Genomic DNA, 24835 nt, shown 5'->3' with positions numbered 1-24835 from the left:
AGTTATAAAAAGTGTGAAGCGTGATGAAACAGTATAATCAAGTTCCAAAATTTACAAAATTTAAAAAGTTTAAACGTAAGAAGCGTTAAAATTTTATTACGATTTTATTTATTTTAAGCCAAAAAATAAATCTCGATAAAAACATCATCAATTTAAGATTAAATAAATAAATTTTCATGTTTTTTAGAAATTCACTAAAAATGTTATGTAAACTATAAGGCTGCGTTTGGTTGCAGATGTAAATAATAAAGAAAATGATCGTCGTAGATATGTAATATATGGTAGTATGTTTGGTAAGATTTTTAAGTGTAGGATAATTTTGAAATTTTTTATGAAAGGACAAAATTTCCCTTTCTCTTTTTTTTTCTTCTTCAACTCCGGCGGTGGTCTGGCGGTGGATCCGGCAGCCGCGTGGCGGCGACGGCGTCGGGGCGACGACGGCGGTCCGACGACGGCGATGGCGTTCCGACGAAGGTCCGGCGACGGCTGTGCGGTGCGGTCCGGCGTATGTCCGGCGGCGGAAATCTGGAGGCGGTTCGGCGAGGGCGGCAGCGGCGGGTCCGGCAGCCGAGGTGGTTCAATAGCGGTGAAGGAATAAGGGTAAAATTGGAAAGAGAGTAGGGATAGAGGGGGGATTAATAATCCTACGGAGGAATGAGGTATTATTTTATCACACGTAATACCACCTAATCATTCATAGGAAGAATTAAGCTGGTTAAATAAAAATCGTACCAAACGCATGATTAAGTGTGATAAAATAATCTATTACACCTAATCCGCCCAACCAAACGCTGCGTAAAGAAATAACTATACCACATGTTCATATCAAACAAACGAATCCAGCATAGCATAGATGATTTACGTAGCATGACATGTCGCTATTTCGATGAATTATTGATGTTGGAATTATGCTGTAAAAGTGTGCTGAGAAAACAAAGTCAAGAACAAACTCAAACAATATTGCAATTTCCAGAGCAGAAATCGTGCAAGTAGTGTTATGCATCCGCCTCCACAACGTGTTTAATCAAATACACCATATTGAATTTTCGAGCTCGACATTATGTATACGATGCAGTATATAAATGTAACTTTGTTAATGTCACGTGTTTGATTGATATAGATTACAAGTAGTACAATTATTGATATGAAAATGTTTGAAAATCAATAAATATTCCCGCCAAGAAAACAATTGAACGTGCAAGATTGAGCTGATGATCGAGTCTTTTTATAATGAATCAATGATTGTGTTTTCTTTACCTTTTTTTGGATTATTTACTTTACCGCTTTTATTGATGTACCCTAGGTTCAAAATGTGTCTTATTACTGACATTTTTGTCACTGAACATCTCTGATAACATTTTTGTGACATTGCGAGCTTAAGCTCCATATAAATATCATTGTACAATAGACTCATTTTATGGAAATGACAAACTCAGGTTATCATATAATTCACTCCATAATATCCATATTATATTTATTTCGTGCATAATTACCAAGATTACAATTTCATATATCTAATTTCAATTTTACCAGACTATCAACAGTATATTTTTAAGCATCGGCCGGTTTCTTTAAATAAATAACTCCGAAATAGACAGATAGTATCCCTATAAAATTATCATAAAAATATATATATTTCACTAAATTCAACTATCTCACATTCTCAAAATTGTTAAAGTTTTAACAATTATTATTTATATATTTGTTCATCGTGCGCGTAAATTACTAGTATATTTTCAGCGTGTTCGGTTTAATAAATGAAGTTAATTCTCTTCATTATGTCGCCATTTTTGTTTTAAACTTTTTGCAAACTTCATTCACGGAACCACTTATATGTTGGAATAATTATTGGTAAAAACCAAAAATGGCGGCATAATGAAGAGAATTAACTTCATTCACGGAACCACGGCGAGGATAAGAACTGTGAGGCTTCAAATGTTGTTTTGCTCGCAGGGACCATTGCCTTTAGTACTCTATTTGTATCCATCTTATATTTGCCTTTCATTTTCCCTCTTTATTTTGCTATCAGATATTAAGTTTGACATCGATTATATCGCGACAATTGCCATTTTCTTATTATTTTTTATTAGATATTTTAATAAATTTCGAAATAATAACATACATCATAAAGTAGTTGAGGTAAAATAATCGAGTCAATTCGAAAAATATTTGCTTTGTATTCGAAATTCGAGTTGAACTCAAACATATTTTCATTTTTTTTTAATCGAATTCGAGTCCAAATAATTTTATTCGATAGTTTGCGAACTTTAATTTTTTATGATATAATAAATAAATATATATTGAACATTCCAGAATTTATTTTCGATTAGTAGTTCGAATAGTTCGTAAACATATTCGAATGTGTCAAGCCAAACTTACCAAACCTACTTTGGAGATTAGAGCATCTATATCGATCGTATTTTGTGAGACGAATATTTTATTTAGGTCATCCATGAAAAAATATTAATTTTTATGTTAAGAGTATTACTTTTTATTGTGAATATCGGTATGATTGACTCGTCTCACAGATAAAGATTCGTGATAACATTTTACAAGAGACCTATTCTTAAATCAAAATGTTTGAACATCAATGGAGGTGATTGCTAAAACATCTATCCACTTTCCACATCAGTTGGCCGGTCAAAAGTTTAAACGCCCAATTTAATTTTTTTTCAAACCCTTTCAATTGTGTCGGGCGCGTCCCATCCCCCATTTTTATAAATAAAAAATAAAAAAAAATTGACAAACGGTTCCATTTTATTTTTAAAAAAAATATTTTTTTTAAAAAAATGTACCTACGGTTAAACGATAAAAATAATTAAAAAAATGATAAAAATCTTAATTTTATAAAATATTAAAATTTTCAACGGCTAGTTATTTTAAAAAAAATTAAAAATTCACCTATAAATACTCATTAATTTTCACAAATTATTTTATTAATCCAAACACATTATTATGATCACAAAATATTTTCTATATTAACTTCATCATCACAATTTCTTTTTAATATTTATGTTATAATCATATTTTTTTTACCCGAAATGAATGAAAATAAAAGAGGATTTTTTTAGAAATTTTGCGAATTCTCTAAACACGACGAAAGAAAATGTTTTTCCCAAAATTCCCAATTCCAGCAAATTATCAATATTCTCAAATTAGTTTTTATACGCGATATCCACCTAATTTTCCAAATTTTTTGTTTGTTCCAATATATTTCATGCCGCCTTCTTTTTACAGATTTTCTAAGCTACAAGCAACCAATATGTCCTTTACCACATGCTTTTTTAAGATGAAAGCGAATATGTGACAAATTGGTACAACGATGAAGGTGATGAACTCATACAACCAGTGTAGGGCTCAAATCGAAGATTTTATAATTATCTCTGGACAAATTCAAAATTACGTGACAGTCAAATGCATCACCAAATTCGTGTCGACTTATTTGAGCATATTTAGACACCATACAACAAAAATCCGTGAATTAGTAATTTATATATTGTTTTTTATTGTATGCAAATGTGATTTTTCCTATGCTCCTTCATTTTAAATTTATAATAAAATTTTATTTTAAATAAATTGTACTCGTAAAATAGGATGAAATAAGTTTAAATAATAAAAAAATATTAATATATTTTAAATAATAGTCATTTAAATTATATAAATAAAATTGAAAATATATTTATTAAAAGTAAAATAAGAATAAAGATGTATGAGTGAACTACGAGACCTAAAAATAATAATCGTTAATGCTAAAATGAATATAAGAGTAAAAACGTTGTGTATTTAGCATATGATCTCACGTATTTTGAAAATATATTTATTAAAAGTAAAATAAGAATAAAGATGTATGAGTGAACTACGAGACCTAAAAATAATAATCGTTAATGCTAAAATGAATATAAGAGTAAAAACATTGTGTATTTAGCATATGATCTCACGTATTTTGATTATTATCCTCCAATAATAATCACTTTTTATAAGAATATAATCATAAAGTTTATCTCAAATATCACTGGTTATAACTAGGTGATGTGACAAAAGGCAACATCGATCAAATTCCAGTGATTTCGGACACAATTGACTGGTACCTTTCATTTTATGGTCCTCCAGGCTTGAGTTGCCAGAACAATTTGCTTAGTCCTAATCATAAAAACACTTGTGTTGAAAAATAACTAAAATTGTGATACAAATTTCTAAAATTAAAAAAAAAATATAGGACCAAATCTCAATTTGACAATATAACAGATCAAAATCACGTAAGTTAAACTTGAAAACTAAAAAAGTAATTTTCTTGAAAATTTTTAAGAACAATTGTATGTCAGCATTTGCAATGAAAAAGTTAATTCATGTTAACTATATATATACATCTATCAGCATTTTTTGATATGGTACACACACATTAAATATTTGTATGGTGTATATACATATATATACATATACATATATATACATATACATATATACATATATATACATATATATATATATATATATATATATATATATATATATATATATATATATATATATATGTAGTGAGTAAGTCAAAGGATTCTTTAATTAGACCACAGTGTATGTCAGAAAATGAATGGAATAATAAAACCCTACATTATTTATTTTCTGAGTTTTCTTGGTAGCATTTTAAGGAGGAGTACTTAAATTCTATGGCATGTCTGTATGTGATCGTACGTTTGGAGGTTATTATTGAGATTTCCATTATGACTGAAACTTATTTAATGGCTTCAACCAAACTTGTAGGGTATATTTGCATTTAGTTTCATTATTGATCACATTGAACGTCCAGCAGTCAAAGTATCCAGAATAGAAAGAAGTATTCATTACAACTTTTAATTCCAGAATTCTCGAGAGGTTTACCTATCGAGACAGGGCCTCCGCCCTCGGGTAAGATGATTTTATTCAACCTAAAAAATCAAACTTTTTAATACAGTAAAACTTCAATAAATTAATAATGTTGGGACCATGGAATTTTATTAATTTAAAGAGGTGTTACCCTAATCTCGTGCAAATCATTTCATGATTAACAAAATTCTTTTCCATAGTTCCAGTCCCAAATTTTACTAAAATTTCGAAATCTTGTCGCCGAGTTAGCAGATTTAGAAGTTTCGGTAAGTGAAATTTTCGAAAGTCAGTACAAACTCGGTCCAACTTTTCACGGGCCTTGCAAATATGACGTTTCACGGAGCCTATGTTGCTCGACATGACACATATAATTGGGTACCGTGTGTTAATTTATATACAATGAAAAATAATAAAATTGTCAACAATTTATAAAAATTGCAGGGCTATATATATATATAGACACACACACACACATACATACATGAAATCCTTTATGGAACATTCAATGAATTGGACATTAAGTAGAAAATAACATCATATATATAAGGTATATCTGTAATTATGTATTTTATCAAATTCAATAATTTATACTTAATATGAAATAATATAAATTAATTAACTATTCAAGTTACTTTAATCATAAAAAATAATTTATTCATGAACCTATCAAAATTTCATGATTTTTTTTTATTATTATAAGACAAACTCCATTTTCATTTATCTTATAGTTAATTCAATGTCCTTTACAAGGTAATTAAGAAGCTTCTTAGTATGATGAAAAAGATAAAATTATTTAAATATAATAATAATAATAATAATAATAATAATAATAATAATAATAATAATAATAATAAATTGTGAGATGCACATGCAAGGACTATTGTACAAAAAAATATTTTAGAAGGTGGCTTAAACTATATATGAACATGTTTGTGCTTTACTGGAATTCACCATTTTCAAACATAAAACAAATATATCAAACCCCGCGAGCCATAATTTTGTTGGCCGACTCGATTCATTTGCACTCAGACATCTTTATATAGATATAGATATATTATATATGCATGCATGACTTCATTACAATCTTCTCCTTGAGCTAAGAGCTACACTTCTCTCACTACACACGCAGGCACTATGAAATTCTCCATGCAAACAAACTACAAAATAGGAAACGTGATTCCTCAAAACCCATCGAAGTACCACAAAACCAAAACTCAAAAACCTATCATCTTTGGTCATTTTATCCATGCAGGAAAAATCCAACTTTTATCAAACTCTCTTGCTCACTTCTCAAAATGTAGGTTTTGATGAGATCAAGAAAGCTTACAAAAATATGGCTCTTCGATACCATCCGGTTGTTTGTTCTGCACCTCTAACAAAGGAGGAATCCAGGAAACTTTTTGTCGAGTTAAGGAATGCATAGGAGCACTTTCTGATCCGAACTTGCGGAGAATATACGATCTCGAGTTGGGTGTGAAGAATTCTTTGGGGCCATGGCCCATGTGAGGAGATCAAACGTAATTCGAGTATTTGTGGAGAGGCGTGGGAGAGGCAACTCAACAGATTGAAGGAGCGTTCTGCTAAAAGAACGAAGAAAAGGAGAAGTAATTAAATAACTGCTATATCAATTTATATGTTTTTTGTTCATTATTATATGTTAGTTACAAAATTTTCATTCATGGTTTTAAGTGTTATTATATTGTTATTATTTTGATTATTCGAGTCACATATATAAAATGTCACGATCGAGTAATGTTTTTATTTTTGCAAAATGATTCAAAAAAATAAAAAATTAATGGTTTGGAAAACTATCTATTCCTATGTAGAGAGCATGTCACATTAGTACAAGAGATAATATTTGTCATTTTACAAAAAATTATAACTGATGATGCAAGTCAAATATTTTTATATTGTATCGGAGCTTAAGCACAGATTTTCGATGGCTCTCCTAGCTAGAGGAAGTCAATGCTTCCTATCATCCTCATCGGTTCTCAAATAACTGTACTCTTTGCAATCCATGAGAATCGATCATATGATCTTGACAGTGTTACCAATTGTATAATAAATTGTTTGTCGCTTTATACAAAACTATAGCCAGTGATTATTGTGCAGCTCTAATATTTTAAAATTATATAACAGCCTATACGTCATGTTTTGATAGTTAGTCTAACAAGACAATTATTGTCTCCTAACAATTAATCTATCGTATGCTCAGAATCAATAGTACTTTATGTTTTTGGACCAAGAGAAATATTGTGAATGTAATTTAATCACCACTTATTGAACCAGTCCAACCGATTGAACTGCTATTTTAAAGTAGACCGATTCGATCACCGGTCTGATTATGAAAACATTTAACGTGATGAAAATAATTCACCATACGTCTAGGAGATATAATCTTAATTAAACTTGGCCCATAAAAATAAGTATTTCAAATTTATGTACAAAGAGAAAAGATTGAAATGTAGTCAGTCGTTCATTACAACGATTTAAATCAGACGAATTATTGGTAAAAAGATTGAAGTTGCAAGTAGGAAAGTAATTTTATCAGTAAATGTGAATTTTATTGATAAAAAAGTATATTGATTACAAAACACATATTTCATTCATCTCACATATTTAAGTTTGTATGTATTTTCACACAGATTAAAAAATTTATTGGAAAAAAAAAATTTACAAAAAAATTCTCCATTTTATCCTTTATTTAATGAATGTTTTAGTACTTAAAAATAAACAAATTAGTAATAAAAAAAACAAATTAAAGAAGGAGTAGATTGGTACAAGAATAGATAATAAATTAGTAATAAATATAAAAACTAGACTATAAATTTAAGATTGAAAAAAAAGAAAAGAAATTTCAGTCAAAATATATGAGACAGAATGAGTATATCGGACACAACCAGGCTATATAGCATGCAATAAAGCCTCAAAAAGTAGGTCAGAATCCTATACAAGAAGGATCTAAATCAAAGTAACATGGAAGGAACTGTGTGGGAATATACAGTATGAACATTTACAGACATCGACCTTGATCTCCGACGTAACCCGCCCCAGAAAAACCAGGGCGTTCCGAGTTTTCCATATAGCATAGACCGTGCTAAATAATTGGTACCGAGGGAGGAACCAAAGTAGACACACTTGAACGTCATCTTGATATATAGTCGTCATGGAGAAATGCATGCGAAGCCATATAGAAAAGTAAATTATGGGTGTCGTATGAGTGTATGGTTTGTTGATGTATATGAATATCATACTTATATGAAATTAAAATCTTTATTTTTAAAATTTGTGAAAATTTGAGATTTATAAATATCTTCTATTAGATCTTACGGGTTCTAAAAGTATTATTCGGTAATGTAGATGCTACTTGTAGGGCAGTGCCCTCACAGGATCTCAGCCATTGATTTTACATGGTGATTAAATTTAGGCCTTTGATCACTTCATGGGGTGTATCTGTGTGTAAATCTGGGCCTTTGATCACCTCATGGGGGCAGTGCCTCACAAAGTAGGGTGAAATGAACCGTATTATTCCCGTTCCGACGAAAGATAGAACCAGAATCAAACCACTAGGATATGGTTCCGGATTTCCGGTTCCTAACCATTTCTGTTACTATAATAAAATTTATTTTTTCAAACTTTAATAGTAAAAGAAAATTAAATATATAATATGAAGAGAAATTAAACTAATTGTTCAATAATTATACTTTAAAATATGAAAAATTGCAATTTTTGTCATGTAAATTGACTTGTTTTAGATTTTAGTCATAAAGTTGACTTTCATCTAACAACTTAGAAATTTTTTGTTGGTTTTAATCTAATAACATTATAAGAAAAAACCAAAACAACAACGCACCTACGTTTTAATCTAATAACATTATAAGAAAAAACCAAAACAATAACGCACCTACGTCGTATACTTTTTAACAACTGTTTTAGTGAAAACCGTTGTCGTATGTGTGTGTTTTTTTGAACAATCGACAAAGGTTTTCTAAAACCACCAAATTGGAAATATTTTTCCCCCAAAGCCACCAAATTAACTGAATATTATAGATATATGATATTATTAGATTTTTTTAAGGAGGAATCTTTTTAAATGCAAATTTTTGCTTTCAATAACGAGATGTGTTCTTGCCTTATTACTCAATCTAACAATCCTAAAGTTTTGCTTCGTTAATTAATTTTAGTAAATATAAAACAAAGTATAGCATATTTTGTAGGCTGTAGCAAAAGATTTCATCCTCCTCACCTTTGTAGTCCTTGTTGATTCATAATGCATTCCCCTTTGTTTAGTGTAATTACAAATTGCCCCTTCTAAAAATCATAATCACAATCTACTCTTCGATCAACAAATTTAAAAGCAACTTCTTTTTTATCTTTTGGTTTTTTGGTCCAAATCTTCGTTTAGAACTTGTAACAACATGCAAAAAAATTGCGCATAAAATGATTGGTTCGATTTCTCCAAGAATAAAATAAATCAAAATTACAGAAGAACACGTAAATAAATATGATGTTTTCTGTCCCGGATTCGAGTAAGATGTGGGAGGATGAAAAACAAAAACAAGAGAAAAGAAACAGTAATTTCAGATCAAGAGGAATATTACAAAACTTTGCAAAAAATATGCACACTATAACACAACCAGATCCTATGGAAATGTACATATAACTGGAGAATCAAGAATAATTTCACTTTGCAGTTGAATTCATCAGACCTTAGCAGGACTTTTTACTTGTTAGACCACTGGAACTCTATTTCCAGATTTCTTGAAGGCCCGCTTTTGCTTTCAGGCAGTAGAGTGTACTCCCCAGATACGGCACCTAACATCACTACACGGTCGATTTGAATAGTTACCTTTCCGAATGAGCTCTGCCATACATAGCAACAACACCATTAATGCAACGAAGCAACAATAAATTGTATCAGAAGAAGCAGAAATTCATCTAAATCTTGTTTTTTCTGACTCGTTTACCTTCCCCATTTTACTTTTGTTCTTGCATGAAATATGAAGCTTCTGGCCTTTAGGAGGGCTTTCAAAGGACCAAGCAAATGTTTCATCCCACTCTGGATTGGGGCCTGTTGATACAACCTGAGAGTGACGACATTTTTCATTAGTTACAATTGTACACAGAATGGCAGCACAAATGGCGTGATCCATTTAGCATTTATTGTGAAGATTCCCAGCCAAGTGATGCAACATTCCCCAAGAACCAAAACCACATTACTTTGTATATAGATTTATTAATTATAAATGGTTATCTACGCACAGCATTTGCACCATAGTAACGTTGTTAGAAACATTTGTCACTATCAAACAAATTTGACATTGTTTTTTGGATCAATAACCTACTTTTCTGGCTTGGCTTTTAGATGAATAATTTTCTACTCAAGAAACTGATAGAGAACACGGAGAAAAACGCCTTCTCAAATACATGTATGTGTAAAAGACTCGTAATAATTAAAAAAAAAATTGTGTTTTTGTGAAGTTTCTAGAAATTGAAAGATCGTGTTGTGCAAATCTGTAAGTTTATGTCAGGGAACTCCATGTAGGGTGCAAAGGTGGTGAAGTGAGCAAGAGATGCTGGCATGATTTGCAGAACCCTCCACAAACTATACAAGCTATATTTCCTCATTTAAGAATCCTTAGATTCCAACTTCTATATTTTCTGTAGCATTCAGAAGACTAATTTCACGAGCCAAAAGAAATGAACAGCATTCTAAAGTGAACAATTTTGAGCCAAAAAAGGTCAACTCTGTACCTTGGTTTGGCGAGGGGCAGTGTTTCCAAGGGTTAGCTTGCAGTATACACTCGGGCTCCCAACTGATTGTCTCATATTGTTTCCTCTCTTGATGATTACAGTTAGTGTCCCTGGCAAACACTGCAGTAAAAATTCAGCCTTCTCCTGAAATCGTGGTGGGCCTGATTGTATCAAATATTGTAATAAGGGGATTCCATCTGCAGCAGCAATAGATTGCGCTCTAGACACTTCTGCTGGACATGCTGACCAAGCTTGCCTTAGAAGAAATAGAGCATCTAAGGAAGCTTCTTGAGTAGCTTCTGATCCAGTCTTAAGAGATGCAACCAGATGAGGGATGCTTAACGTTGCAGGTTCTGTGGCTCTCAGACGGGGAAAGTTCCCAAATAGTGCATTCAGTGCTTTTAGATACTCATCATTTACTGCACCGGTGGCCCACAAGTCTTTCTCAATTGCAGCTGCAAGAAAAGCAGATTATCAATCCATTAATTCTCGCAAAACTATCAAGCTGTAACTAGATGTAAAAACATCTTCAGAAGCTGAAATACAGTAGGTGAGATATGAGAAGGTTCATAATAAAAAGGTTTATTTCAATATGACCTGTGAGAGCTCGAGAAGGGATGAGTTGCAGGTAAAAAACTATGAATTTTAACAAAACAGATGAATGATGATAAGAGTTGCCTGCTTGGACATTTTAGTTTTTGACCATAGAAAAAAAATCAGAAGTACGTTTTCTAGAGCGTTTGGAAAGCTGAGATGTATGTGCTTCACTGCAGGCCGGTTCCAGAATTACGTTTTTGAAAGTCGATGTAGGTAAAAAATTCACACGCTTCTACAACAATTTTCATTTCAACGGAATTAATTACCTAAAATCTTTCTTTCTAATACGTACGAGTTGTATATTTTGAATTATAAGCAATCCATACATGTTTTAGCGACAGATTTCATTTTAATATACATTTGCATTACTTGACAGAAACAATATAATCTTCTAATGCATAAAGTCCAATGGTGTATTCGGAAGAATATTAACCAAGTGAAGCTTTCAAATATAAGCACCACTAAAAAAACAGTGCGCTACATTTAGCTCAAAGTCATAACATCTCAACTTTCTGTTACTTGACATTTCAAATGAACTATTAACAACAAAATTACGCAATTATATTTTTTAATGGTTTTTTTCTAAACAATCATTATTCTCTTTCATGGTTTTATACAATTATTGCACATCAACTCAATGAGTTCGACAACTTTTAATTTTAAAATTCCACGACCTTTCGAAATTATCTTGAAAATTTCTTCAACTTACTTTGAATAGAACGCAATCAGAAGCCAAAATAAGGGCTGTTCGATCTGTTGGATCAACTAAACTAATACTCAACTCTTGCAAATTATTTTACTTTTAAAATAAATCTTATAAAAGATTGAAACTAAAATTTGCTAAAATTCAGGCAAAATTTGAGTTTGAAAAGGCAGCAATTGAAAGTTCAAACAAATGAAGCTTAACTACAGAGATGGTGTAAAGAGCGGATGATACCAACGACTATTTTTCTCAATCATCCGAAAGAAAATGACAGAATGGAAGGCAATACATCACATGCAAAGGCAACATGTTATAAGAAGTTACAACTAGAAAGACATTAGCCGGACTAATATAATTATCATCACCAACAACCCAAAATTAATCGAGCGTACCAAGAAATGAAGAAATTTACCTGTTATAGCTCTGACAGTTTCGCTTGAAGCATATTCTTGAATGGTGTTGTTTGAGAAAAGAAGTTTAATAAACAATGCAGCCTGTACTGATGTCTCAGGGTCACTAGAACCAATCAGATCGAGTACAACCTGAACACCACCAGCTTCAGCAACTGCCCTTTTATTTGATCTACTGTACATAACAAGGTTCTGCAAAGCACACATAGCAACTACTTTCATTTCTTCTGTGGGTTGATCCTCCAGTATATTCACTAAGGCTCGGCAGGCTGAAACAGCGTCTGCTGTTCTAGCGAGAGCTTCATTCTGGAATAGGTCACCAAGAGCTAGAGTTGCAAGAAGCCTCGCTTGCTGACCTTGGGTTTGAGGATCCAAAAGGTACTGGGACAATGGCAATATTGCAGATTTGGTAACTTTAGATTCCCTGATCTTCACATTGTTCAACAACACTTCAAGTAGTCTGGCAGCAGTTTCCTCACATTGATGGCTACTAAGAAGGTCAAGAAGCGCCTCAACTGCCCCACTTTCAGCCATTGCCTGCGCACTGGTAGAGTCATCACTCTCCAATACCAAAAGAGCATTCAGTGCACCAATAATTGTGCTCTCCAAGCCTGAACGAAGCAATCTGACCAAAACAGCTACAGGTACTTCTAAATAGAACTCAGAACTGAACTGCAGAATAATGGATAACACAGATGCAGCAGACTCCCACAAGGCATGAGGTAGAAAAGGATCGGCTTGAAGGATGACTTTGGACAGCTCAGCTACGCCACCCTCTTTTGCGATTTCATTAGGCCATGTTACAGCAACGCTGACAAGAGCTCTCACAGCTCTTTGTTGCAAAACAGGTACGCCAGAACCAAGAATCCGTACCAGAGGACCAATCACCTGCTGTGTTAGAGGATCCCTCTGAAGATGCTCTTCCAAAAGCAGATGGGACAGAAGCTCTGCTGCCAACTGTTGCACTGCTGATGCAGGAGAGTCAAGTAAAGGTAGTAAAGGTTCTAGAGCTTGCTGACCTGTGAGAGTGTAATCAGCACGACACTGTGGATGCTCTAAGATATTAACAAGAACCTGCAACGCACTATGTTGTCCGTCTGGTCCGAACTCTGTTCTTGTCAGCAACTGAAAGAGGGGCTCAACCACTTTCGATGCTGATGGACCTTTTGCGATGGTAGCATTATTTGTGAGTATTCTAAGCAGTTCAACAAATGCAGCACAGAGGAAATCTGGAGCTTCATGAAGTATATCAAGCAAGCTCTCGATGACTCCAGCTTTCATCATTTCCATCTTACTCGCAGGCCTATCTTTTCCTAACTTCACAAGAGCTCTAGAAACAGCTTCGTGAAGAGAAAAGTTCTGACCATAGAGAAGGCTAACAAGAGGAATAACTGCACCATGTGCAGCGACAAGCTCTGCCAGCTGCTCATCATCTAAGAGTTTATCTAATGCATGGACAACTGACAGGTGAGCAGGACTATACTCAGTAACAAGGAGAGATACTAAAGGTTCAACACAGCGGGCTGCGGCCACAGTAGATCTTATTCTTGTATTGCAAAAAAGTACACAACATAACTCAGCAGCATCCCCCTTCAGCTGCATTGAATAATTCGATGAAAGAATCCTGCATAGTACATCAACAGCATTCATCTCAACATCGGCAACTGCAAGGGCTTTTGATGGATTCTCTCTCAGAAGTCTAACCAAAGCCGCAATAGCAGCATGTTGCTCCTTCTCCAAACCTGTATTAAGAATTTCCACCAGAGGTCGAACAGCATGCCTGGCAGAATCTGCATTCCTTACATGATCAGCAGAAAATAAGTTCTCTAAAGCTTTAGCTGCACTGTATCTCGCTGCTCTTCCACCTAAACGCAAAACTGCTACAAGTTGACTGACAGCACCAAATGCAGATTCATGTCTCCTTATTTCAGCTGTGCTAAAAAGAATACCAAGTAGATCAGCAGCAGCAGCCTCGTATGTATCTTGTGGTCCGAGAGAAAGATATTTTGTCAACCCTTCCAAAGCCCCCGACTCCACCATAACAATTTGATTAGGAGTACAATCTTTAGCAAGCTGGATTAGAATACCAAGCGCGAGAAATGGTGCTCCTGGGCGGTCTGGAATAGGTTTGAGCAAATCAACAAGGGCTGGTATAGCTTTCCTCGAAGTTGCACCAACCCTGATGTCATCAATCCTAAACAATCTTTCAAGAGCAACTTGGTCTGGATAACGAATCAAAGCAAACTCCTCAGACAATTCTAGAAGATCGTAAATATCAACATCAGCACAACCAAGAAAGGATATGAGTCCTGCTGCCACCCCTGAATTTGCAACTGATAGAAGAGTTCCCCTGCTACCATTACAAACAAGACTAGCCACTGCTTGGGCGGCAAAATACCTGTTTGCTGGTTCCTCAGACCTCAACATATTAGCTAACACTGGAATTGTTTTCATGGTTGCATTAGAGCGTATGACATCTCTATCTTGAAATAATACTGCTAACAACAAGGCACAAATCCATATACTGTCATCCTCTTTAAAATCAGCCTGCAAATTTGAGGCAATAATTGATAAAGAACATGCCAACAAATATCATGATCAATATCAACACTGGAATATCAAGTGGATAAAAAAGGGTAACAGAATGTGCATATGAAACTTTTTTAAAATTTCAAAATACTAAGGTCTAGATTGGTATGCAGGAAAGGGAATAAGGTGAGAATGGAATCAGCTCTAGAACGGATTGGAATGAGTGCCAATACTCAGTAGAATGATGGATATATATAATTTCCTATAATTGGTATCCTAATTCGCAAGATATGGTGAAGTAATGGAATACATTTTCCTTACTTAATTTAAAACGTATTATTAGTAATTTAAAATAAATAGTGTGAAATAAAATTAAATTATTTTGACGACTAAATCACCTTTCACTAAAAAAAATTAAATAATTATTATTCAAAAAATTTATTATTAATATTACTAAATAATGATAATTATCATTATTATACTATATATTATTTTAGTTATTATTATGATCATTATTATTAATATTTATTTCATTATTACTATATTGTTTTTATTGCATTATTTTTATCATTTATTATTGTTATTATTATTAGATTAATACAATTATTAAGTGACATAATTATAATTATATTTTTATTTATTATTAGTAAATGATACATTATTTATTATTAAAATAAAAATTAACTGATGGAGTGAGAATAAGTAAAGCCAATCAAATCCGGAGGAACGACTATTTCCACAATTTGGGAATTGCTGTTGCCACGAGTTGCATGGTACGGGGAATTCATATAGAACTTGTTACAAATCAAAGATTCTGCTACATACCTGTGAATACTGTGAAAAGAACTGAGAAATTTTCTCAGTGAGAACTTCAAGAGCACCTGACTCCATGATCTTGAGTTTACTTTTATCATCATAACAAGCTAGTATTGAAAGAAGCCACACAGATATGTTGGAGCCACTGATGACTGAAGTACTTCTCTCGGACTCATCTTTACTTTCTACTTCAGCAGTTATCCTGGAGATGCTTATGATATCCTTAGTGCCCTGATCTCCAACAGAAGACTCTGTAGATTCTACCATTTCAACAAGAGAACTGATGAGTGAATCACATAAATTAGATCCGTTAAAGTCTTCAACTACTCTTTGATGATTCACTTTTGCAGTGCAAACAAGGAGTGCAGCTCCACCAATTTTAACACCTGAAATTGAGGAATCAATTACCCTTCTCACAATGGATGAAATGCATCCTGTGGAACACGCAATTGTGCTCCCAAGAAACAGGGGCTGAGCTCGACAGAGCCGAGATAAAATTTCTATAGCCTTGTCCTGCAACAACGGAGGGACATCAGCAATACATGCAACTATGGGGGTAATGCTACTTGGGTGTTCAGCAAGAACTGCCCAAGCAGGTTTCATGTGCCCAACGACTCCAGCCGACCTTGAGAGAAAAGCAAGTGCATCTAATGCCTCTGAGGTCGTTACAGACTCAATGTCAGCAGCTTCCAGGAAAGAAACCAATCCAAGAACAGTTCCAGTACGATTTACACACTCAATCAAATTATCATCAATTTGACGAGAATGGAGAAAGCGAGCAATTGCAGCTGCTGCATGGGTCTTTCCAATATTTGTCCCTTCACGTAAAACTCTAGTTGCAGGCAAAATAACTTCTTCCAGTAAAGCTTTTTCTGAAGCTTCACTGTCTTTCAAGAGATTTGACAAAGCACACACTGCTTGCTCCGCAACTCGCAACACTGAAGAGTTAGCATGCACCACCAACAAGGGCAAAGCTTCTCTGGCAGCAGTGGCCACATCACGATTATCTTTAATTGAAAGAAATATAGCGGCAAGGCAGCGGGAAGATTCCACTAAAACATTTTCTGATTCAGCATTTAAAAGCTTCATTACTGACCAAAGAGTCTTAACTGCAATGCTACTCTGACGCAAGTCTTTCCGGAAATCATATATTCCAGAAAGGGCCCGAGCAGAATTTGCCTGAGTCTCTTCCCTGGGGGAGCTTAAAATTTTTAGCATCGTCTCAATTGCATCATTCGCTGCACTACCTTCACGCAACATTTCATTAAGAGGGGCCATGGAAAGCAAACTTTTTAATGCATCCAAGACATAAACTTTAGATTCAGGCAAATCACTGGTTAACAACGCACTGAGCTGGCTGATTGTTGCAGTGTCTGATTTGTGAATTAAATGATTCAAGGTCTTAGCTGCAATTTCCTTCCCATTAGAACTTCCGTTCTTCAGCAACCACAATAAGGCTGACACAGCATCAGCACTTTCAACACAAGCACGTATATCCTCGCTATGATTACAGAGGTTTCCCAAGATCGTTGCAGAGTCTTCTTTAGCTTTTGCAGAACCAGTTTCAAGAATTTGAACAAGTGGAGGAATGCCACCAGCAGCTGTAATAGCCCATTTACTTTCATCATTTTCATTGGATAAAAGGCATAGCAATGCAACAGCACACTCTTGCTGCTGTTCTGATGAAAGACCAAGAAGAGATATCAAAAGCTGAATTCCATCACGACCTTGAAGGGCATGCCATAAACTACCTTCATTGTTGCAAAGAATGAGAAGGGATTTTATCAACTCTTCCTGAACGTCATTGGCTGCCATTGTAATCAAACCTACAAGCAGTCTTTTAGCATCAGAATTTAAAAGTTTGCTCGATAGTATTGCATTTCCATACAAACTAGCCAGAGCTTCTATTATACGCTCTTGAATTAAAAATGGTAACTGTGGTTTGAACTGTTGCACCAATATTGTCTCCACCTCCAGGGGATCTGAGGCTCTGGTGCATTCTGCTTTGCTGTCATATATCATCAAAGCAGAAGCTAAAGCTCCTAACGTATCGGCTACCTGTGCTGCCGAGGAACATGATTCTAGACTTTGGCCGAGACTTGAGATGACATATGACAAACCGCCAGATATATTAGCAAGTGCACACATTGCATTCTCTTGTAAAGCTTGGGCAAACTCACCCTGCATGAATTCTTTTGAAGGAGCTATAGTTGCATTAATCAGAACAGGTATACCGTTGGCATTGGCAACCTCCCGTTTAGCTTCTTTGCACTGAGCTGATAGAGATTTCAGAGCAGCTGCAGCTTCTGCTCGTACAGAAGCTTCATTGCCAGGTCCAAGTAGCTTTAAGAGGAGTTTGGTGGCCTCAGCAGCAATTACTTTAGAACAGACAGATGCATCCTCCATCATCATACATGCCAATAGAAAGCATACATTTGCTTGAGTACTCGATTGGCCTGTTGTAAGCAATTTCACTAAGACGTCAACTCCTCCAGATTGAATTGTTGCAGGCCAAAATCCCTCAGTACTGCTAGAAAGATTCCGCAAAGCTCCCGTTAGTAAATCATCAACCACATTACCAACCTTGAGCCCCTTTTCTAACTGCCCCCATAATACAGGGACAACTCCTTCTGTTGAAAATATTTTTGAGCCAACATGATCCTTGGCATCACCTTGAGAAACAGCATATACTGTCTTTGCCGCTGCAATTTGGCCTTCTGCGGAGTTTGACTTGAGAAGACCAAGCAATGGTGGAATGCAACCTCCAAGTAATACTTTGACCCTTAATTCATTCTCTTGGCACAAAGAACCTAAGACGGTAGCTGCCTGTATCTTTATCTCAAGTGATCCAGACCGAAGTAGAGAGACAAGTACGGGAACAGCTTGAGAATGAGATCCCACTGCACTGAATGCATTTTCTCGTGTAGTTATTAGCTCGAGTAACTCCCCCAAGGAATCCTCTTTTTCTTGTGGTGATGAGGACTTCTGGCGCAACTGCTCAATGCATTGTGCAACAGTTGCTAATGTCCCATCTGAATCATCCATGCTACTCCTATCCCTGTGGATAAATAGGATCGTGGAGCATTATCATCACCATTAGATTTAACCAGACAAAAATCCACCTAATGACATCGAACAGAAACGTGAACAAAAAATTTCATAGCTGAGCAGGACAGTAGATAATGATACTATTTTTTTTTCATCCGAAGTAATACTTTGTATGTAATACCACTGACACATGTAATATCAAAGATAAAGTTACACAATACATGTTAATCGGAAAATTAAACTAGGATCTTGAAGTTCACTCAGCTAAAGCAATAAATCTAGATGACAACAATTCCATATAGAACTTCACAAATGTTATAGTTTTCACTGACTTCAATATAGTTCCAGCCACGGGCCACCGGCCACCTGACTATATTCTCATCTAAATTAGTGTCGTCGGTAATTTCTAGCACTTAAGTGACCATGGAAGTCTCATTTGATGAATAACAATGGCTATAATGTTAAATGTTGTTACTTAATAATAAAGTATAGAATCTGAGTGTGGGGTCATAATTAATTCTTCATAGATATACTACAACAAATGAATGTGAGTGAAGAATTTTGCGGAACATTGATATCCGCGTAATTTTTGAGTTAAAAAGACAAACCATTTTATCGACTTAAGTATCTAAAACTTATAAAAACAAAAAAAAAAACTAAAACCATAATATAACTAAAAAAATCCCAATACAACCTAACAATACCAGGAAAAAAATATCTTACAAATTAAAACCATACATTTTTCAATAGTTGAATTGCTAGACATTTATACATGGCATCAGTTTTTATAACCTCTAGCAAGTTTATCTCGGACTTGCTCATTATAGTTGCTTGCTATCAACATGAAAATTATCTTAAAAGTCTTGTTTCAAGTGCCATGCTTGTGTTGCATAGAAGAATTTCATCACACACACACAGTTCACATCGTGAATATGGATAATATTATAAGTTTAAGAAATCAGGACATCAGCTGGATATAACAGAATTCTGGGGCCAAGCAAGAAAACCAACCCACCTTGAATTATGTTTCACGGCTGCATGTGTAGTTTGAGGCTCTGAATCATGAATTTTAGCTTCTCCATTTCTCTCCTACAGTATAAAGAATAAAATAAAATTATAGTAAGAGAGAATTCGCAAAGATGCATCAGTTAATTGAACAGAAGCAGAGAAATAATCTAATTCATTTGGAAACAACATGGAACAACTGCTACTTGTATATATTTAGAAAAGAGTGCAAGGTTTTCCAGGAAAAAGCAATGATTGAAATGGTCGAATAGCATAAATTCAGTTCGTCATTAGTTGATCTTTCAGATGGAAAGTTGACCTAACTCTAAGTAAACAACAGGGTGGGAATTATTCAAATTGCTAGGCTTTGAAGTATATGTTTCAGAAAAGAAATAAAAGCACCTAATCAACTCTAATCTCAAAAATCCATAGCATGGTTTTAAAACAAGGATGACAGGTATATTAAACTTTTACTTTTGCATGATCAACTGCTCTCTTTGATTGTTCTACTGTATTGATACATTTACAAGACAAATCACAAATATTAAATAATGGACTATTTTCAGGAGAATCGTAATTATCGTAAAATTCTACTGTGATGAGTAAACAAGCAAAGATTAACGCTTCAAAATCTATATGATCACATTTTATTCAATATAAGAACCAAAATGGCCAGACTACATTATAAACATTTATGCAAAGATTGCACAAAAGATGCTCATTGGATTTTACATCACCAGACCAGCATGTTACAATCTACAGAGTTCACTACCGCAAATCATTAGGCTCTTTGCTGCCAAAAGATTTTTACCTGGTCATTTGGGGAAAGCGTGCTGCCATGGGGAGCAGCAACCCGCCAAGCCAGTGTCGCCGCCAGTTTTGCTGTGATCCCGAGATCTTAACTTCAGATCTGACCACCCAAGAAAGAAACAAGAACAAGCTATAATGACAGCGGCCTCTCAGATCGAGGGGTCAGCCAAGTAAAAAGACAAGTTCAACAAACGAAAATCTAGATACCACTGGAATCTGAAAATTTCTAGCTCCATGAATGAGCACATATAAAATATCCAGAACTTCAATTCAAGTACTTTGCTAAAATATCTCGCAGCAATCGCATGCGCGAATCCAATACTAAAGTAGAAACGGTGAGTAGCTAATGAAGTGATTGACTTGAAGAAAATAAGCTGACTTTAGCCTTGAAATCAAACAATTACCATCCTACAGAGTAGAGGAGCGTACCCTTTTGAAATCTCGCGCAATTTCGCCCAAAAAACTAGATCAGAGTGCTCCCGAATGCAAAAAAAAATGAAATCTTTACACGTAGAACGAATGCAGCAAACAACTAGAGCAACAGCACAATGTGAATTGTCATTGGGATCTACAGAAAGAGGAATCTAGAGATCCCTTTTTAGATTGTGGAAGAATGATCCGATTTCTCTGCTGAGCTGAAGGAATTGCACTGTAATTAACGTAGAGAGAGAGAGAGAAGTCAATGGCATGGACTGTGAAGGGTTTTTTGCCAGTCTCTCTCTATCTCAAATGTAATGTAAATGTGGAAATGTATCGATTCGTTGCTTGAGGGAGATTAAACGCCTTTGGTGATAGATATATACATATATGTTTGTATAGACAGAGAGAGAAATGTATGTGAGAGTTATGTGCTGGTAATTGTTTTGAGTGTCAGAATGGAGGAGCTGGGGCACGCCGGAGGGGCCACCGACAAATTATACAGCGGCGGCGGCTCCAACATTAGTTATTCGGCTTCAGTCGACTCACTCCTCGTCTCTCTTCTTTCCCGATTTCGTCCCTCTAATTTCGCCTGTCATGTAGATCTCTCAATTATTATCCCAATTTTGATGTATTAAAAAAAAGTGAGGAAATTCTGGGATCCCGTCTCGTCATTTATGTATTATTACATAGAAAACATCTACCATATTAAAATTTAAGGCAAATTATATTTATCAACCTTTTCAAATATATATTAAAAAAAAAAGTATAAAATCCTCTTATGTTAAAGGAAATGTTTTTTACAATATTTTGTTTTTAAAAATCGAAGTTTTTTGATTTTTTTATTAATTTCGTTTCGATTTTGAGATCTTGATATCAACTCATCGACAAAAATTATTTTTTATACAACGTAGGTAGGAGAAATTTCCAACTACCATTATTGCACACTGACGAGATCTGAACCCAAAACCATACGGATCTTTGGCAAAAATCATTAATTTTACGTAAGACCATCACAGGTTACGTTTTATTTAACCTAGTTTTTTTGTTTACACGTGGGTCTTAAATACTATTAGCCAAAAAATTTAACTACAATTGGCTGAAGTGGATAATATTGGATTATCATTAATTTTTCGGGTAAAAAGTTATCTCAAACGATGTAAATTTAACTTGTTCTTTTTTCTTGATTATTGTTATCATTTTGCTTCTGCAAGAGAAAGTATCACTAAAAATTCAAGAAATTGTTATTTATACTTTTCTGTTGTCGATTGTGTAGGAAATTTACATTGAATTTCCGGAAAAAAAAAATGGTCATACGTCAATGATATCCATTCGATTATACGATACCAAGTTAGGATTTCAAAGAAGCCTAGGATTCATCTAAATTCTAATGATTCTCAAAATTACTGTGAAGCGTTTACCCAAATCGAACTCCACGATTAACGAGGCACCCAAACCAATCCTTGGTAAGATGTAGAAGTTCTTATTATTGTAATTATTTATCTGTTGTAATGACATCTGTATCTCCTGTTTTATACATGATTGGATGTGTTTTATTAAGATGTATAAAACATATGTTTTTTGTTCAAAAAAAAAAAAATAGAACATATGTTTTATTCACTTGCAAAATGGAAGCACCAACAGGATCACGTGCCCTGCATAATTGAATTACTCCTCGAAATGAGAACATGGTATATCATCTGTGTAGGCAAGTTCAAACTTGGATGACACAAATTTTTTTATGCATTTTGACCGTCGCCGGTGTTATCAAAACTTCCAAAAGATTGTTCTTGCAATTAGCTGGAGTAGAATAGAAAAGAATTAAGTAACACCGGGCGAGATTTTACAACGCAAAGGGAGGAGGACGCATGCTGGTAGTATTCTCAGAGAGGTGTGGTTCGTGATGTACACATAACGAGATCAAACATCAATCTAGAACTTGAACTAACAATGAGACAACGGCTGAACTGCAGAGAGAGAACTCAATGCTACAACAAAAAATGGTGGTCTAAACATGTTGGAGATTAGGAAGATGAAGAATAAGTAAGCCACATTCAATGTAAAACCTCATGGTGTGAATTAAGTCATTAACTAATGAAAGCTGAGATAACATGATAAATCATTATTGGAGAACAATGATCGCCCCAACTATTCACCATGATTGCCATTTGCGCTCAACAACCCAAATATGTTATATCAGTTACTCTGCGTTACAAAATATTTGAATTACACCGTATACACTGGTTATTAATTTTTTATATAACCACCAAGGCTCGGTTCTAAAATCTGCATCAGAGTCTAAGGCTACATGTTCAATTCCTTTGGATTACAAGTAGAGAACTATAGGGCATAACAATTACCTTGTTGTACGCGTCAATTTATGATATTGAAATTTTGAGTTGCGCCGTTACCTGCGTTTGGTCATGCATTCATCCTCTAGCTTTCACATAAAGTAATACATTTCCTGATAAGTCTAAAAAAAAAGATCCCTGAAGAGTTTCCAAACACAAAATACCATCACCAGAGCATCTTAAATGAAAGAATGAACATGGTAGATTCATCACTTATCATCATTGCTTTCATAGCTATTAGAAGATGTTTTCAATCTTCTACAGACATCCATATTACTGCGAATTCGGTAAACTATGAGCAAACTCAACAAAAAACGAACTGGAACCGATTAATTGTTTCAAATCATCACATGAACAGCTACGTGATCATCGAATTCATCTATCTCCGGAACTTGAAAACAAGAAACAAATTGCATTACCTTCCAAATGGCTTCATGCTGCTCCATGGAAACTTTGCATCTGAGCTAGCGACAGCCGGCCGAGTATCGCGGCAGGCATTGCGTCGGTTCCCTGCTTTCCTACCCCTATTAGACATCCCGTTATCCTTCCTCTCGTCGAGCCAATGCGACTTCTTCACAGCTTCCGGATCCTCCACAATGCTCGATTTCGACTGCTTGTTCATATTCCTTCTCTCCTCCTCGATCACCTTGATCGGGAAAAGATCCGGACTTATAGATAACGGGTTCTTCAGGGTGACGTAAGCTTTCTTGTAATCGGGCCTGGCGATCAACAATCCGCCCCGCTTCTTCTTCTTCCCGAGCATATTAAGTGTTTCCACTTTCTCCACTTCGAATCCGTACAGAGATTCCAAAACCCTCTTAATCTCGATCTGCAAAACCAAAATACACAAGAAATTAGAACGGTAAATAACAGCAGTTCTTCCATTTTACCTTCCAGATCGTGAGCTGACCTTGGAAACAGAGGGGATGGTTTTGAGAGCGATTTCGGAAATGTTGGAAAAAGACGAAGGCATGAGGAGTTTTATGGGTATGTTGGCAAAGTTCACCACTCTTCTGCCCAATCTACTTCCCATTTTCCTTCGCTCTCCTTCCTAGGGTTTGCAGAAAAGATTCGATTAGGTTTGATGGAGCTCGAAGCCGCAGTAATGGCGGATTCTTGTTGTGCCCATTGCTGTTGTTTGGGTTTGGGCCTTTCCGGTAATACTCAATTGGGCTGGACTTTACCCATTTTCAATGATCCATCAACGATGACTCATTTTAAAACATGATATTGTCAAAAATTGGTGATAAATTATAGATGTAATTGTTTGATTTCTTATATTCAATAATGTTTCCTAAAATAGAATAAGAGCCTTTAGTATGAGTAAATAATAACAGCTAATAAATGTATTAGAGTCTATCAACTATGAAACAAAATTATTATTTTAAAAAAACTTTTATTTGTGTCATATTTTGTAATTATAATTATAAAAAGATATTATAACATCAGATAAAAACTTGCGTGAGACGGTCTCACGGGTCGTATTTTGTGAGTCGGATATCTTATTTGGGTCTTCCGTGAAAAAATATTATTTT

At 34.8% G+C, this 24835-nt stretch overlaps 2 protein-coding genes across 6 annotated transcripts; both read right to left on the bottom strand.

Moving 5' to 3' along the window:
• Nucleotides 1–9301: 9301 nt before the first annotated feature.
• Nucleotides 9302–21520, bottom strand: LOC140819062 (protein CELLULOSE SYNTHASE INTERACTIVE 1-like). 2 transcript variants are annotated; one of them, XM_073179096.1, is made up of 8 exons: nt 20962–21520; nt 20534–20632; nt 19733–19806; nt 15679–18727; nt 12327–14871; nt 10615–11069; nt 9828–9944; nt 9302–9724 (listed from the first exon to the last, which is right to left on the bottom strand). In XM_073179096.1, the coding sequence occupies exons 4-8, from the start codon at nt 18712–18714 to the stop codon at nt 9584–9586; spliced, it is 6294 nt and encodes a 2097-aa protein (XP_073035197.1). In that variant the 5' UTR covers nt 18715–18727; nt 19733–19806; nt 20534–20632; nt 20962–21520; the 3' UTR covers nt 9302–9583. The 2 variants fall into 2 exon arrangements, with proteins under 2 accessions (XP_073035197.1, XP_073035241.1); XM_073179140.1 differs by having other exon boundaries at nt 20534–20604.
• Nucleotides 21521–22589: 1069 nt separating this feature from the next.
• On the bottom strand, nt 22590–24457 carry LOC140818781 (uncharacterized). 4 transcript variants are annotated; one of them, XM_073179012.1, is made up of 4 exons: nt 24211–24457; nt 23720–24129; nt 23310–23360; nt 22590–22604 (listed from the first exon to the last, which is right to left on the bottom strand). In XM_073179012.1, exons 1-3 carry the CDS (start codon nt 24331–24333, stop codon nt 23357–23359), a joined length of 537 nt encoding a protein of 178 aa, XP_073035113.1. In that variant the 5' UTR covers nt 24334–24457; the 3' UTR covers nt 22590–22604; nt 23310–23356. The 4 variants fall into 4 exon arrangements, with proteins under 4 accessions (XP_073035113.1, XP_073034966.1, XP_073035024.1 ...); XM_073178865.1 differs by lacking the exon at nt 22590–22604 and having other exon boundaries at nt 23060–23413; XM_073178923.1 differs by lacking the exon at nt 22590–22604 and having other exon boundaries at nt 23071–23360.
• Nucleotides 24458–24835: the final 378 nt, after the last annotated feature.

Source organism: Primulina eburnea, chromosome 1 (genome assembly GCF_022965805.1).
Source record: "Primulina eburnea isolate SZY01 chromosome 1, ASM2296580v1, whole genome shotgun sequence".
Classification (NCBI taxonomy): domain Eukaryota; kingdom Viridiplantae; phylum Streptophyta; class Magnoliopsida; order Lamiales; family Gesneriaceae; genus Primulina; species Primulina eburnea.
Note: the sequence above shows the minus strand (reverse complement) of the source record. Positions and strands in the feature narration are given on the sequence as shown.

What these genes read in the sequence shown, in the direction of transcription:
- LOC140819062 (XM_073179096.1), bottom strand. Translation starts at nt 18,714, where the DNA reads ATGGATGATTCAGATGGGACATTAGCAACTGTTGCACAATGCATTGAG. An exon ending in TCTTTTCACAGTATTCACAG is followed by an intron (nt 14,872 to 15,678) that starts GTATGTAGCAGA and finishes TCAAATTTGCAG; the next exon opens with GCTGATTTTAAAGAGGATGA. An exon ending in ACAAAAGTAAAATGGGGAAG is followed by an intron (nt 9,725 to 9,827) that starts GTAAACGAGTCA and finishes TATGTATGGCAG; the next exon opens with AGCTCATTCGGAAAGGTAAC.
- LOC140818781 (XM_073178865.1), bottom strand. Translation starts at nt 24,333, where the DNA reads ATGGGAAGTAGATTGGGCAGAAGAGTGGTGAACTTTGCCAACATACCC. An exon ending in CCATCCCCTCTGTTTCCAAG is followed by an intron (nt 24,130 to 24,210) that starts GTCAGCTCACGA and finishes TTGGTTTTGCAG; the next exon opens with ATCGAGATTAAGAGGGTTTT. An exon ending in AGCATGAAGCCATTTGGAAG is followed by an intron (nt 23,414 to 23,719) that starts GTAATGCAATTT and finishes TAGACTTATCAG; the next exon opens with GAAATGTATTACTTTATGTG.